The following is a 15,531-nucleotide window of genomic DNA, read 5'->3' as shown; positions in this document are numbered from 1 at the left end:
AAAATTTGCCTGTATATTGCAGATTTCTAGAAGCAGACAAGCAGTAATTTTAAAGAAAAAACAGTTAGTTATCCACATTAACACCATGATACTTCTTCAAGGAGAAATATCATTAGAAGTGCAAGTGTTATGACAATGGAATATGTGGGGACAGGAATGTAGGAATTGTATAAAAGGTTAAGATATTTATGGATATGGATTTTGTAAAGTCTGAGAGCCTACGACATATACATTTTACTGAAAAGGTGGACATTAGTAATTTATTTCTAATTTCTAGCTTGGTCTCTGACATTCTGAATGAACAAGAGTGTGTGAGGAGAGGCAAGAGTTGCAGGGATGAGGTCTGAATACCAGGTTCAGAGAGTGGGTCATGGGACTCCCAAGAGCTGACCACATGTTGGTCAAAGGCAAGGAGCTCAGGGACCCCTGGTCCTTTAATATATGGTTTCCCCCAGAAATAATATTGATTTACTGGCCATTAAACATGTGTTTTAAACAATGGAAGAAGGGTAGGGAGAGGAAAAGAGAGAGAGAACTATTTACCCAACATTATACACTGAACCCTTCCATCCAGATTTTCAAGAGGTTCTTATTGGAGATGCTAATGGAGGACTTCTGAGGTAAAAAACATTTGCTTTATTTAGTATGTCTGCAAAAGCAGCTGAGATTAACCATACCCTTTGGACTGTTAAAACATAATTATGAAGTATTTTTTCAATAAGTGTCAGATAATTTGAATATGAGAGACAAAGAAGAAAGAGCAGAGATCATCTAAAGTGTGATTATGTGGGTTTTGATAAATGAGTACTTGCAAATAACCACCATCTTTTCAACCACTGAAAAGTTAAGATTTTATCTATATGAAATAATCACTCTGATACTATAAATACCATGTGAATAAAGTGAGTTTTAAAATTAATAGAAATTATTATATGCCCTACTTGCCCTTAAAAATAAACAGAATTAAGTTAAATCCTTTAGTAAAAGCAGACTCTATCAACTACTCTTCACAATGGTAAGTATTTTTGACAACTAAATTTTAGAATGATTCCAAATCCACTTTCAAAAATGTAATACAATACAGAAATGTGCTTACAAACTGAATATCTGTTTAGCATTTCTGAATAATAATATATTTGACATATTATTGCATTTCTTTTTTCCCCCCTAATAGGTAAAATGCTTTGCCAGGTGCTGTATGTGAACAGCTGAAAAGAGAGCTAGATTAAAAACTCATTTTAACACTGCCTGGTCATTATGCTCATAGGGATTAGTACAGCAGATATGGTATAGATTACTGTTTTGACTACCTAATGTGTTTAACAAGACTTCTCAGGGGAGAACTAGGTCTAAATTTCCGCTCTTCCTCTACTCATTCCCAGCCAAGGAGCTTTTTGTTATCCTTTATAACGTGCCCTATTTACTCAACAGGGGACAAGCTAAACCTATGTTCGCTCAGGCCTGCCTAGCGAATTAGAACTACTCCAGAAATAAAAGTTCCTATTTTGGGGAAAATCTGAAACAAACAGTTTTCAGGCTCCAGATTCAGCTGAGCTTGCAGCAACCTGAACAAACCTTAGTTTTAGAAAACAGTATATACGAATTGTAAAACTATACTTTACAAATGTTCTCTGTGCTCCTTCAGCAGAACAAAAGGGCAGAATGCGTTGATTCTTTCCCTGGTCTTCTGTATCTCTTTTGTGCAGTTGGTTATTTATAAAGAGATAGGAGGTGAAGAAGATGCATTCTATCATACAAAGACTTTAGCCAGTGCGTCAGCCCCAGCACTGGCTATATAGCATTTGGATGGGTGGAAAGCTACATCATGAATTGATTCTTCAAACTTTTTCCGATGAGCTGTGAACTCTTGGATACATGTCTTACTTTCTAGGTTCCATAAACGTATTGAACAGTCATGACCTATATAAAAAAATTAATTAATTAATTGATTGATTGATTAATTTTTTTTAAAAACTACATTAACATGAAAATGATAAGAATAAATAAATTATCCGTAGCTGATGTACTTACTGCCAGACATCAAGTACAGGCCATTAGGATCAACCGCTAAACTTGTAACGGCTTCTAGGTGGGCTACCATTGAGTGGATGAGTTTGCCTTTGGAAAAAGAGATTGTTATTCTTTATTAATAGCTTTCCACGAATATATGCCAGTTACTACGTTATACTGGTTTCTTCAGTCACCCCTCTCTGTGCACTTACTGCATCAATAGCTTTTTTTCATCACTTAGAACAGATCACCCTCCCTACTCTGGCCATGCTCCTGATGAGAAACAAAAGCTCAAATTCCAGGTTATATTTTTGTCTTTCAAATCACAATATAAAAGTCAGTAATTTGTAAACAGATATCCCTTTAAGCCATGTGCATCAACTAGAACTCAGACATTAACCACCTACTTTGCATCCTTTAGCTACAAGAAAATTATATGGATTGTGGGAACAGAAGAAGAGACTGATACAAAGATAAAGGAACAGAGAGAAAACTGGCCATAATTTTGGTGGAGACAATATATTCTAGAGTTTGAGAACATTAAATTACTCATCACTCACAGCTAAGCAAAGTCAGCAAAAATCAACGTATTTACAAACCCAATAGCGGACACTCAGGTAAATATGGCTGATAACACAGTGTTTTTTCCCAGCAGAGCTCTTCATGAATTTCCTTTAGACTAGTGAAATGTAATTCAATAAAAAATGGAAAAGGCCCAATTCAAATCAATGAGCACCAAATAGTCAGTATTATAATGCAGAAAAGATTAGTCCATGTGAAAATGAATAAAATATAACCAATGACTCAGGGATTTTCCATCTGAACACTAAGGCTATTCAAAAACGAATAATTTCAAACAAAATATAGTGATCATAGATGCCTTTACTTATACTTTCTCTCAGTATATTCACAGTAAGAGATCATTTTTATTGGTATTTGAATAAAATTTTCATTATGTTCCTACTGATAACCTTGACTCCAGGGCAAAAATATAGCATGTACTTAATATTAAATAAACTAAGATAATTCTATATGATATCACAATAAGTAGTTCTCAGCAGATCTAAATGAAATGATCAGGAATTGAGCTAGGAGAGTACCCATATTTCAGTGCCTGATGATAAAGTCATGGACAGATACCAAAATCAGCCTACACAGAGTGAAGACTTTCTTTTTTGCTTTAATATTAATCAATTTTTAATACATTCTTACCTGTATTGTTATCATAGAATTTGATGTGCCTGTCTTCATGAGCAGTGATGCTGATGGGAAGAGTGGGGTGACTAATGACTCTATTTATTTGGCAGGAAGAGTTGGCTGCTAAAAAGAAAAAATTAAAAACAACACAAATTAGTCAAAGCTACTATTTCTTCACACAAAAGAGAACTGAATACTCTCCTAAGAGACTGAAAAAGTAAATGATGTCACTTTAGTGTTTTAGTTAGTTTATTCTGAAATTGTGTTCATAATTTTAATGTTAGGAAATGAGAGCTGCCAGAGCAATACTATTCTGATAAATCTAGAGGCACTACCTGCTACCTATGTTTAGCAACTTCAGCCTAAACTGTGATTGTCTGGATTAAGAATAAAGATAGGAAGCAATAGTTAAAAAAGCCCCAAACAAAATAATTCTGTAGTATATTCTTCACAACCTGAGAAATTATCTCCTGGCTTCCTGTATCCAATAAGAAGCTTCAGATTTGGGATTTTGAGAGGCACAACTTAATCTATATTCTAATCAGTAAGGAGCAGTGTCAAATTATATCTTTAATATAAAGTTAAGTTGGTTGAAAAAATACTGTGAGAAATGAAAAATAGTTTATATTCCAAATAAATATTTTCTTCAAACAAAATTGAAAACTAATCATTTGGCATAAAATCAACTTGACTCCTCTTTGGAATAAATAGGTCAAATGCTATTTCAAACAGTATAGGTATAAATGTGCATAACCTAACCCAAAGACTTAAAATCAATTGTAAGTCATTATAGCCTTCTAATGAAGCAACTATGTTCTGTGATTTAGCAGGCTGAAGATTTTAGAATGATAAGCATTTTTCAGAGTCAACTCTTTCACTGTGATGAAGACTACTTAAAGACTATTATACATACTCGTATCTAGATTGGATTCTAAAGTGAGAATCCGTTGTTGTGTTTCCATGTTAAAGATGCTTGTATATCCTTTGCTGAATGATGCTACCATAAGGCTCGGGTCACTGCTTACTAGATCCACAGAGGCAGGGATTCCAAATTCTAAAAAAGTCAGAACATATTCATAGAGAATGCTAATTAGAGGGTCTTCTTAACAATGTGCTTAAAATATAGCAAAACAAATAATAGCATGATTTCTTTGAGGAGTAAATAAGGCTCGACATTAGGATAAGAATTTGCCCACTGCCATTCAATGGAGATTATTTCTTTTTTTTTCTTTTAGCCCTAGCCTATTTCATTACTCTTACCTGTTCAGCACATCTTCTACCTATTGCTCACCTAATACATAAATGGAATGCAAGCCTTTATTCAAAAAATAAATGAAAAACATGTATGGACTACAAGTTTTGCTGCTTCTACCTCAACCTGGAGCTTAGAGCGGCATCATTGGAAATTCTTCATTTTAAAAGCCCATCTCTTAGTAGGAATTCTAACTTATCAAAAACATGGAATTTAAGAAATAAAGCTCCAAATTGTTACTGGTAATCATGCAAATATTAAATGCAGGCAACTCATCAAAACCTAGACACACATTATTATCACAGCTCAAGAATAAAGAAGGTATTTTTATTTATCATCTATAATAGGTAAAACTTGGTTAAAACTTGAAGCTTATTTATAAACATAAAAAATAGAATATGTATTTATGAATATAACCTGATTTTTCCATTTGGTTCAAAATCTAGCTAAAGCAAACAGTTTAAAAATGTGTATATTACAGAAGATATATTAATGGCCAATAAGCACACAAATAAAGTGCTCAAAAGAATTAGCCACCAAAGAAATGCAAATTAAATCACAATGAAATACTGCTACACATCAGAATGGCTAAAATTAAATAGACTGACAACACCAAATGTTAGTAACTAAGGATGTAGAACAACTGGAATTCTCATACATTGCTGTCAGCGGTGTAACATGGCATAACCACTCTGGGAAAAAGTCTGGCAATTTCACATAAGGTCAAACACACAATTCTACTCCAAGCCTTTACCCACCTATAATAAAAACATATGCATGTTCACAGCAGCTTGTTCAAAACAGTCAAAAACTGAAAACAATCCAAATGTCCATTAAGAAGTAAATGAATAAACACACTGTGGTTTAATAAAATACTACTAAATATAAATAAATTATTGATACTTACTACAACATGGATGAATCACAAAAATATTATCGTGAGAGTAAAAGGCCAGACACAAAAAGAGTACACATTTTATGATTTCATTTATATGAAGTTTTAGAATAGACAAAACTAATCTATGATGAAAGAAATCACAACAGTGGGTACCTGTGGGTGGGAATGGGGAGAGGGGATGGACTGGGAAGATCATAAAAAAAGTTTATGGAGGTAAACGAAATGTTCTATATCTTGATGCAAGAGTTATGCATTTGTCAAACTCATTAAAATGTATTCTTATAATTTATATACAGTAAAAACCAGATTATATCTCAACTAAAAATTTTTTAAAGATGTGTTCTTTCACCAAATACTATGTTTTTAAAACTTATACATAATATTAGTAAGTTGAAAATTCAAATATACATATTTTTACAACTTCAAAAACCCTTCACTTATGGTAAAATCCAAAGGACTTTCCCTTCCACATTGAAATAAAGTAGCTTTAATGCCCCCCAAAAAAGAAAAAACAAAAAAAACCCCTTTAAATTAAATTTAAACTGTAAGAGTTTATGGAATCATTTATTTATTTGCATGCTTGTTTTTATAATAAGACATAGATAATTTAGAATTTTATAAAAGATTCAGTGAAATGATTTTAAAAGTATGTACCTTGATTATCATTAAACACACTTAAGGCTGGAGCAACCTCCGTTGTGTTCCATAGACGAAGAGTGCCATCTGCTGAACAGGACAGCAAACGCTGGTGAGCTGCACTGTAAGCCAGACCCCAGACGGCGTCGGTGTGGCCGAGCAGAGGGCCCCTTAGAACAGAAGGGTCTACAGAGAACAGCAAGAAGGCAAAGTCAGGAGAAAGACAACTTACAAAGGAACTTAGAGTCCAGAGAAAACAAAAGGACGATAACAGTATAAAATATGCTTCCTACTGTCTATAATTTTTTCTGAAATGCTGTAATTAAAAATAGACTTGGAAATATGCAAATGTAGGGTTTAAAATTTAGAAATTAAAATTACAAAGTACACATTTTTCTATTTTAAAAAATTAGGCATTTCATTCTCCCTCCCTTTTTTCTTCCATTTGTCTAGATATTTTAAAGAGCATGTTAACACAAATAAATCATCTGAATTTAACTACTTCAGAGAAAACACACTCACATTCCCTGAGAACATGAAGAGAGATCCCTCCCTCCTCCACCTCCTGGAGCACTGTGGACATACTCCTTCAGGCCACTTATCCCACAGTACCACGAACGGCAGTTATTCCTGGGAGCAACGGGCCTCTGACGTAAAGGACATGAACTGAGACCTACAGAAACCCCCAAATTCTCAAACAGCAGTAACTGACATATGAATGATGTGCAGGGGGGAGAGGGAGGGAGGAGGCAGGGAGAGGGTCACTTAGCACTATTTCATGATAAAAGTCAAATTTCAAACTATTAATCCTCACCTTCAAGATGGCTCACAGAGGTTAAGTTTAAAATGTTACTGTTGTTATCTATCTGTCCCATATCCTCTCTCAGTTATACCCTAAAGTACTTATTAAAGACATACTGGTGTTAGGCACTATGCTATATGCCAGGCCACACAGATGATTAAGACACAATATCATCCTTGTCCTCAAGACAGTGTGACAAGTACAGTAATAGTGACAGAAATCAGTTACATGGACAGTAACTGGGATGAGCGAAAGCTTCTTAGGGAAAATGACACCTAGATTGAACAATGCAAAGAATGAGTTAGGGCCTAGACCTTGATAAATGCCAATATTTAAGGTAAGAAAAAGAAAAGGAGTTTATGAAGGATAGGGAACAGAAATTGTCACAGAGTTACATGTCAAAAACGCCGTTAAAAAAAAAACAAAAAAAACCAATAGTGGACAAATTTAAAAGAGGATGGAATGGTCCACAGTTTCAGAGAGCCAATACATCTAGTAAAACAAGGACTGTAAAATATCCTTTGGATCAGGACTGAAAATCTTGTTATACTTCAGTGGTGTGACCAGGAATACAAAGGGAGGTGGTGCCCAGGGAAAGGACATGGAATTATTAACTAGTGACGGTGTTTTCCACCATCAAGGAGACAGAGATGGTGAAGGAAAGAGAGTCTAAACAGAAGCCAGGGAGGGAAATAAAGCCAGAAAAGGTTTCCCCTTGCTCAGGATGGGGGATACCTTAATTTATTTATATGCTCAGGGGATGAGAAGAGAACAAAGAGATTAAAGATGAGAGCCAGAGAGACCTGGGGTGGAGAGTGGGTGAGGGTACCACGCAGCCTCAAAGGAAACAAGAGACAATGGGGTCAAGAGCAAAAGCAGAAGGGTTGGCTTGGGACAGAATGAGGACAACTGATCGATCCTGTTAGATAAAGAAGTAAGGAAAAGCATAAAACACATAAATGAGCAAGAGAACTGGGAAGAGAGAGGAGGTTCACCTCTCACAAAGATATATGTTAAATGCTTATTAAATAAATGTTGGAAAATTTTTTTATTTATTGAATTTCTTATCTTTACTTCGGTTTGGTGATAAAATTAATCTAAAGTGATAATGAAAATAAAATATGGTTTAATGGTAAATATGAATGACACTTTGTACCATTCTAGAATTTAAGAAAACACCAAACAGTCAATTCCTAAACCAGTTTTTACAAGGAATTTTATGTAATAGCTAGTGACAGATTATAATAAGGATTTGTGCCTCCTGGAGCTTCTGAATTTATGACCTTTCAAATATTTTGGTGCCATGGACTGGAAAAGTCATTAGCCTCTATGCCGTCCAATAATTGAACAAGAAGATGATGCCAACATGCATTTTCCTTCAAAGTTGTTTATTAGGATAGTGATGAAATATGATTACAGATTAGTAATAATGTATCAAGTACTGCTCAGATGCCTAAAATGAGGAAAACAACTGTCAATCAAGCCAGCAGCTCCCATCAATAAGACTTTGGGTGTTGGGAACTGTTTACTCAGGAAGAATACATTTTTCCTCTTACATTATATATCAAATTGGTTCTTAAATATAGGAGGAGTTCTTTTGAACAAAATAAAGATATAGTTCTCTTTTATCAATTTATTTTTTAAAATATCTCATTTTCTCCTTTAATGCTATATAAAATGTATAAAAAGAAAACATTTTATTCTTTCATATCTTTGGAGACTCACATACCATAGGAGTCATAGGGGTCGATGTTGGGGTTGGTCGTGTTCCAGCCCTGGATCAGTCCATCGGTACCACCACTGTAACACTGCTCACCGTTGCTGCTCATCACCACACAGAGCACTGGACCTCTGGGAGATAACAATCAATTTCTAGTCTCAAAAAGAATCTGATAATAAGACTTACTAAAATTAAGAATACTTAATTATTCAAATGGCTTTCTATTTTTTAGCTTTGTACAATGAATGATACTATCAAAGCATTGTTCATTTTTCTACGTCTACTAAACCAAAAGTTGGTAGACGATGGCCCATGGGCCCAAACCAGCCAAGGTCTGCTTTTAAACAATCCTCAAACTAAGAATGTAGCTTACATTTTTAAAAGGGTTATAGGTCCAAACTAAACTAAAATGTGTGTGTGTGTGTGTGTGTGTGTGTGTGTGTGTGTGTGTGTGTCTTGCAAAGCCTACAAATATTTACTATCTAAACCTTTATATAAAAAGTATTGTGGCCCTAGCCAGTTTGGCTCAGTGGATAGAGTGTCTGCCTGCAGACTGAAGGGTGCTGGGTTTGATTCCAGTTAAGAGCACATGCCCAAGTTGCAGGCACGATCCCAGTGGGGGATGTTCAGGAGGCAACTGATCAATGATTCTCTCTGATTATTGATGTTTCTATCTGTCTTTCCCTCCCCCTTCCTCTCTGAAATCAATAAAAATATATATATATTTTAAAAAGTATTGTGATCTCTGTGTTACAAAGCAAGTGACCATGGATATTCCTTAAGCTTAACAGGAAAAGCAATATGTGATCACAATAACAAATTCTTGAATATTTTTATGTAGGTTATCTTTAAGGCGAAAAAAGTTAGGATTTCTAATATTTCAACCTAATTGCCTCAACTTTCTTTTAAGAAAGATATAAACATTATTTAAACATCATGCAAATAAAATATAATTTCAGCAAGGATCCCTATTTGGTAGTGATAAACTTATTTTTAACATTATCTGCCCGTTTCTTTTACAATTACAAAAAACGTTACTAAATACAAAAATACATAACACAAATACATAAGTGAAAGAAAATAAAATATTCTAATCTGGCTGATTTATAGTGATGTTGATTTTTTAAAAAGCACATACTTACTTATGAGCCCTGAATGTATAGATAGGCTCCACATCAAGAGATGTACTCCTAAATCAGAGAGAAAAGACAGCTTTTACCTCTCTAAGTTTCAGCAGTAAACAATATTACTGAATTACATCATAAATTCTGGATTCAATTTCCAGTGCTATCAGGCAAATTATTTAATCTTCTGGAATTTCAGATTCCTTTATGTTTAAAATAAAACAAACAAAAAATAGGATGACACCAAATACAGGATTAAATGAGATTCTACAAGAAAAACAGTTTAGGACAGGACCGTGAACTTTCTGTAATTTCCTGGTATTTCCATGCGGGTTAATATGTCTGTCCTTAACACTTACAGAAACTGTCCAAGTCATCAGTTCATTCATTACTCAGAATACGAGTGTATGAGTACTCTACAGTGCCTAAATTAGCCATGACTGTTAATGGAAACTGGATTTAAAGTCCAATACTGACCATATCCTACATTGTATGCACATTTTTATAGGCATATGGTCTCTCTCCTCCAGTCATATCCAAAGTTTCAAGTTCAAAGATGAACAGGACACTGTTATTTACAAGTGAAGGTATTATTACTAAGCTATCACCAACAAGAAACGTGTTTCAATATTTTTCTTAAAATTTAGTCAAGAATATATGCTGACACATTCACATTCTCTAGTCTAATGTGATGCCCACTGTGACCAAAGAACCAGAAAGACAAAGAGCACAATTTATAACCAGAAGTAATTTTTTTATCTGATCTGGTGCAGCTGACAAATACTGATAAATCAAGTATTTATCTAGTCTATATATGACTCAGCAGCAGGACTGTCATTGATCTCTTTTAAATGGGCAACAGATATCCTCTACCAATAATAAAAATTCTGTAATCTCCTCCATTTGAAATTCATTTCTACTCTTCTAATAACAGAAATGCCTGACACTATAGAAGGGTCTTTGCTGGCAGATGCTGGGTTCTGGATCATGTGACCCAAGGAAGAAAGGAGCTCCAATAAGGACCCCAACAAGTGAGATTAGGGCTAGTTTGGTGACTGATAAAAGGGTTTGCACCAACTCATGTCTGTCCATGTCTACAGAAAAACCAAGGGGGCCAAGCCTAGCAGTTATACGATGGCAACAACACTGCCTTCTAGTCTAGACATCTTGGTACATATAGAAAGTATGGAAAGTACCTAAAGGGTCAAGGCAAAAAGACAAGGCCAAAGAGGGTCCCCCCTTCCCTCCCAATTAACCTTCCCTCCCTTCCACTCCAAAAGTCCAAAGCTTGGAAACAATGGAACAGATTGGGGTGGAGTGTGATAATCATACATGCCTATACCTATTTACAGCAATAGGAGAAATTTCAGTACATTTAAAGGGCTCCCCAAATGTGACAAACATTTAAAATACTGTATAAGGATTGTAATCAGGATTCCTGCGGAACCAGATCACACCATTCCTCCCTAAGTGTCAGTTTTCTAACCTAGTATTAGACTGTGGGTATAAAGGGGAAACCACTCTAAATTATATGACATGGTGAAGAAAGAACAGAAGAGATATATGGGAATTCAATAGTAAATAATAAAGTCAGTATTTTTCTGCTGAAAATCTGTTAATTAAAATATTCAAATAAAGTTAAAGTAGAATATTCTCACTTTTTGGCTGGGGCTGTTTTCTGTAAATTCCACATTTTTAATGTGTGATCTTCTGATGCTGTTATCAAAACAGGCTCAATGGGGTGGAAAGCAAGGGCTCGAATGCCATCAAAGTGACTTCTTAACGTAAATTTAGGGTTCCATGTCTTCCTCAGTGCATCTTTATTATTTGCTATCTATTAAAGAAACAAAAGAAAAATATCTATACATTTAGATCAGGATAGAGAAAAAAACTATATTTCAACATTAATTCTTGCTGATTTATCATTAAGCCATCCCATTTTGCAACTTTCAAAAGAATATAATTTTTAAATGTAAATAACCAAATCAATAAGCAAAATTAGTAATAGGTCAACAGTGGTTTTCTTTGAAGAAATATAAGCACTATAATAAGAAAACAGGCTACAATCCAATACAGAAAGAGGATGAAATAATTTCATAAGGTAAAATAAATCTTCAGTAGGATGATTAAAAACAAGAAGTAATTTCAACCTAAATTATTCATCCTAATACAGAATTTTACCTAATTTTGGGTAAAAGTTGAAAAACCAAATTATCTTTAAACATGTTAACATTATAGAATATTATCAAACTTTTGAGATTTTCAATACTCTCTAATAACTAAATTTTTTCATCAAATTGGTAAAGTTTATAAACTGGAAACATAAAATGTTAAAATTAGAAGAGATAATCAAATGTTACAAAAATAGATTTCACTGATAAAACACACACATCATTGTGTTGTTTTTCTCCACATAAACTCCATCTCAACACTGAAAAAAAAAGCACAATGTTTTCATTTCAAGTAACAGGGAAGCTAACGAGGTTGGTCTATGACAGTGATGGCGAACCTTTTGAGCTCGGCGTGTCAGCATTTTGAAAAACCCTAACTTAACTCTGGTGCCGTGTCACATATAGAAATTTTTTGATATTTGCAACCATAGTAGAACAAAGATTTATATTTTTAATATTTATTTTATATATTTAAATGTCATTTAAGAAAGAAAAATCAACCAAAAAAATAAGTTCGTGTGTTACCTCTGACACGCGTGTCATAGATTCACCATCACTGGTCTATGACTTTACACTCGCACCATGTATGAACTCTTCACACTCCAGGTGCAGATCCAGGGGAAGACAGAGTCTAAGAAGGAGAGTCTGATACTTGGAGTTTTTCCCCAGACAGTGTTTACTGACACCAGAGTGGAAGGCTGAAAGGTGGAGCTGTGCTTCTGACTCCTCTGCAGTACAGGGGGATGCAAACTGGTGTCCAAAAACTGGGGCTCGGTGAACTACCTTGCTTTGGGTTTTGATTTCAAAGGGCTGCATCCTAGACATAAGAGTAAACTGGAAGAACACAAGCCTTTGCAGGGACTGCAGATGAGCTATATATAGATCATGTCCAAACCTGAAAATGGAGTGAGGTGATACAGATTTCTAGTGGCTGTAGGCAGTTGATAGAAGCAAATTAAAATATACTCTCTGGGGGAAGATACCATCCTAGGCTCAAAGTTATTCTACAGACCATTTTTCAAATATAGCTGTTTGGACATAATAAAAGGTAACTGTGCCCATATAAGATAATCCTATCTAATAAAGAGGGAATATGCTAATTGACTGCCCCACCCTCAAAGATGGCAGCACCCACAGCCAATAAGAAGGGAATATGCTAATTGACCGCCCCACCCTCAAAGATGGCAGTGCCCATGGCCAATAAGGAGGGAATATGCTAATTGACTGTCCCGCCCTCAAAGATGGTGGCACCCACAGCCACAAGATGGCGGCACCCAGTCCGCTCAGCCCCACTGGGGCGGCAGGCTCGAGCAGCCACTCCGCATGCCTGCCTCTGGAGACCCCCAGCCCCTCAGCCTCGGATGGCGGCTGCCCAGCTGCCCAGGGCCACCCGAGCCTCAGGTAACCAGGGCTGGCCGAGGCTTGCGCTGCCGGCAGTGGCAGCAGCAGAGGTGTGATGGGGCGTCGCCTTCCCCTGATCGCCGGGTCGCCTCCCACCCCTGAGGGCTCCCGGACTGTGAGAGGGGGCAGGCCGGGCTGAGGGACCCCCTCCAGTGCCTGAATTTTCATGCACCAGGCCTCTAGTAAAACATAAATGAAAACAAGCAGAAACAGCACATAATAGTAACAGAACTAGAGTTTCTGATTCAAATTTTAAAATAATCATGCTTACTATGTTCAAGAAGATAAAAAGGCAAAAGTTACAATTTTGGAAGAAATCTGTAAACAATGAGGAATTCTAGAAGCAAAAATATAAGGCCTCAATCAATTAGTTTAATTACAAATTTCACATAACTGAAGAGAAAAGTAGTGAACTGGAAGATGGGGGCCATAAAATAATCTAGATTGAAGTATGAAAAATACAGAAAAAGGAAATAGGAGACAGAGGCTATAGAAAAAAGATCTAACAATATAACTAGAGTTATATTATGGAGGGGACAGAGATAAATAGAGTAGTGCAACAGCAGTATTTGAAGATAAATGGCTGAGAACTTTACAAAGCTGATGATCTAAGAAGTTTAATAAAAAGAAAACTAAACCTTGGTTGACAATCAGGACATAGGGAAATATCAGTCAGAGGAAAAAAATAATCAGACTACCATTGTATGACCAACAGGAATGACAGTTGATTTTAGCAGAATACAACAAAAAAGGACAATGAAATAATATATCAAGAGTGCTTAAAAAAACCAAACCCTTGGTAATTGGAATTCAATACTAGAGATGTTAACCCATTTAGGTGAAATAAAGAAAATTTAAGAAAACCAGAAACAGATTACTGGCCACCAGTAGATAGATCTTCACTAGAGAGAGAAATATGAAGTGTTCTTAGAATAAAGGAAAAGTGATCCCAGATGGACAGTCAGACACACAGGGAAAATGGAAAAAAGCAAAATGAATAGTGTAAATGGATAATCCTAATTTAATATCGAGTGTACAAAGCAGTACCTTGTTGGAGATAAATGTATAGAGAAATAAAATATATAACAAGAATGACATTATACACAGGGTGTGAGTTTTGTTGTTTTTGTTAATCTTCACCTGAGAATATGTTTTCCATTGATTTTTTTGGAGAGAGTGGAAGGGAGGGGAAAAGGGGGAGAGAGAAAGAAATATCAATGTCAGAGATATTTGCCTCCTGCATGCACCCTGACCAGAGCTGGTGATCGAACCTGCAACCATGTGCCCCCTTGACCAGAAACTGAATCCTCGACTGGAATTTGCAACCCTTCGGTGTGCAGGTCAACGCAGTCTAACCACTGAAAACACTGGTCAGGGACAGGGTAGGAGTTCTAAAAATAGAGTTAAAAATGTTCAAAAGGTATGTGAATATAATATTTTTTAAAAATATTTTTATTGATTTCAGAGAGGAAGGGAGAGGGAGAGAGAGAAGCATCAATGATGAGAGAGAATCATTGATTGGCTGCCTCTTGCACTCCCCCCACTGGGGATCAAGCTCACAACCTGGGCATGTGCCCTTGACTGGAATCGAACCCAGGAGCCTTCCGTCCGCAGGCCGATGTTCTATCCACTGAGCCAAACCAGCCAGGGTGTAATATTTTAATTGTAACCTCTGGGGTGATAATTAAAGGAGTAATCTATATATATAAGATCCTAATATGCAAACTGTCCCCGTGGGAGTTCAACCAGGAGATTGATCCCTTGCTATGATGTGCGCTGACCCCCATGGGGCAGCATGGAACGAAGGAAGGCCCCAGCCAGCAGCTGGCAGCCAGGGAAGGGAGGCCCCGGCCGACAGCCAGAAGGCCCTGATTGGTCCTGATCGCCAACCAGGCCTAGGACCCTACCTGTGCACGAATTTCATGCACTGGGCCTCTAGTTAGTGTATAAACTCCAAGGAATGGGGGAAAAGGAGAATAATAAAAAATAATCAATCCCAATGTAGGCAAAAATGCCGGGGTCCAGCCCCAGCAGGTCCAGGGGTTCCCCAAAGGTGTGGACGGAGTCGGCGAAGAAGGAATGACACGGAGACAGCGTTCAGTTGATCAGCAGCCTAGCCAGAATCTCTAGCCAGGATCTCCAACCAAGTTCTGGTCTGGATCTCCAGCGAAGTTCTGCTTTGGATCTCCAGCCAGGTTCTGTGTCCATGTTCTCTTGCTAGGTTCTCCAGGTTCTCCAGCCAGGTTCTGTAGCCAAGTTCCCTCGCTAGGTTCTCCAGCCAGGTTCTGTCCAGGTTCTCCAGCCAGGTTCAGTTACCAGG

At 36.5% G+C, this 15,531-nt stretch overlaps 1 protein-coding gene across 2 annotated transcripts in view; it reads right to left on the bottom strand.

The window, feature by feature from the left end:
- STRN (striatin) overlaps nucleotides 1–15,531 on the bottom strand; it is a 78,844-nt gene that overhangs the window by 2,466 nt on the left and 60,847 nt on the right. For both annotated transcript variants that reach the window (XM_036334861.1, XM_036334862.1), the window contains 8 exons: nucleotides 11,298–11,473; nucleotides 9,658–9,705; nucleotides 8,525–8,646; nucleotides 6,012–6,179; nucleotides 4,121–4,261; nucleotides 3,223–3,330; nucleotides 2,032–2,118; nucleotides 1–1,920 (listed from right to left, as the gene is read on the bottom strand). The exon at nucleotides 1–1,920 is cut by the window's left edge and continues 2,466 nt beyond it. In XM_036334861.1, the coding sequence (XP_036190754.1) occupies nucleotides 1,751–1,920; nucleotides 2,032–2,118; nucleotides 3,223–3,330; nucleotides 4,121–4,261; nucleotides 6,012–6,179; nucleotides 8,525–8,646; nucleotides 9,658–9,705; nucleotides 11,298–11,473 (1,020 nt within the window). In that variant the 3' untranslated portion in view covers nucleotides 1–1,750. The remainder of the gene's footprint in view (nucleotides 1,921–2,031; nucleotides 2,119–3,222; nucleotides 3,331–4,120; nucleotides 4,262–6,011; nucleotides 6,180–8,524; nucleotides 8,647–9,657; nucleotides 9,706–11,297; nucleotides 11,474–15,531) is intronic.

This window comes from Myotis myotis, unplaced genomic scaffold, assembly GCF_014108235.1.
Source record: "Myotis myotis isolate mMyoMyo1 unplaced genomic scaffold, mMyoMyo1.p scaffold_m19_p_14, whole genome shotgun sequence".
Lineage (NCBI taxonomy): Eukaryota > Metazoa > Chordata > Mammalia > Chiroptera > Vespertilionidae > Myotis > Myotis myotis.
Note: the sequence above shows the minus strand (reverse complement) of the source record. Positions and strands in the feature narration are given on the sequence as shown.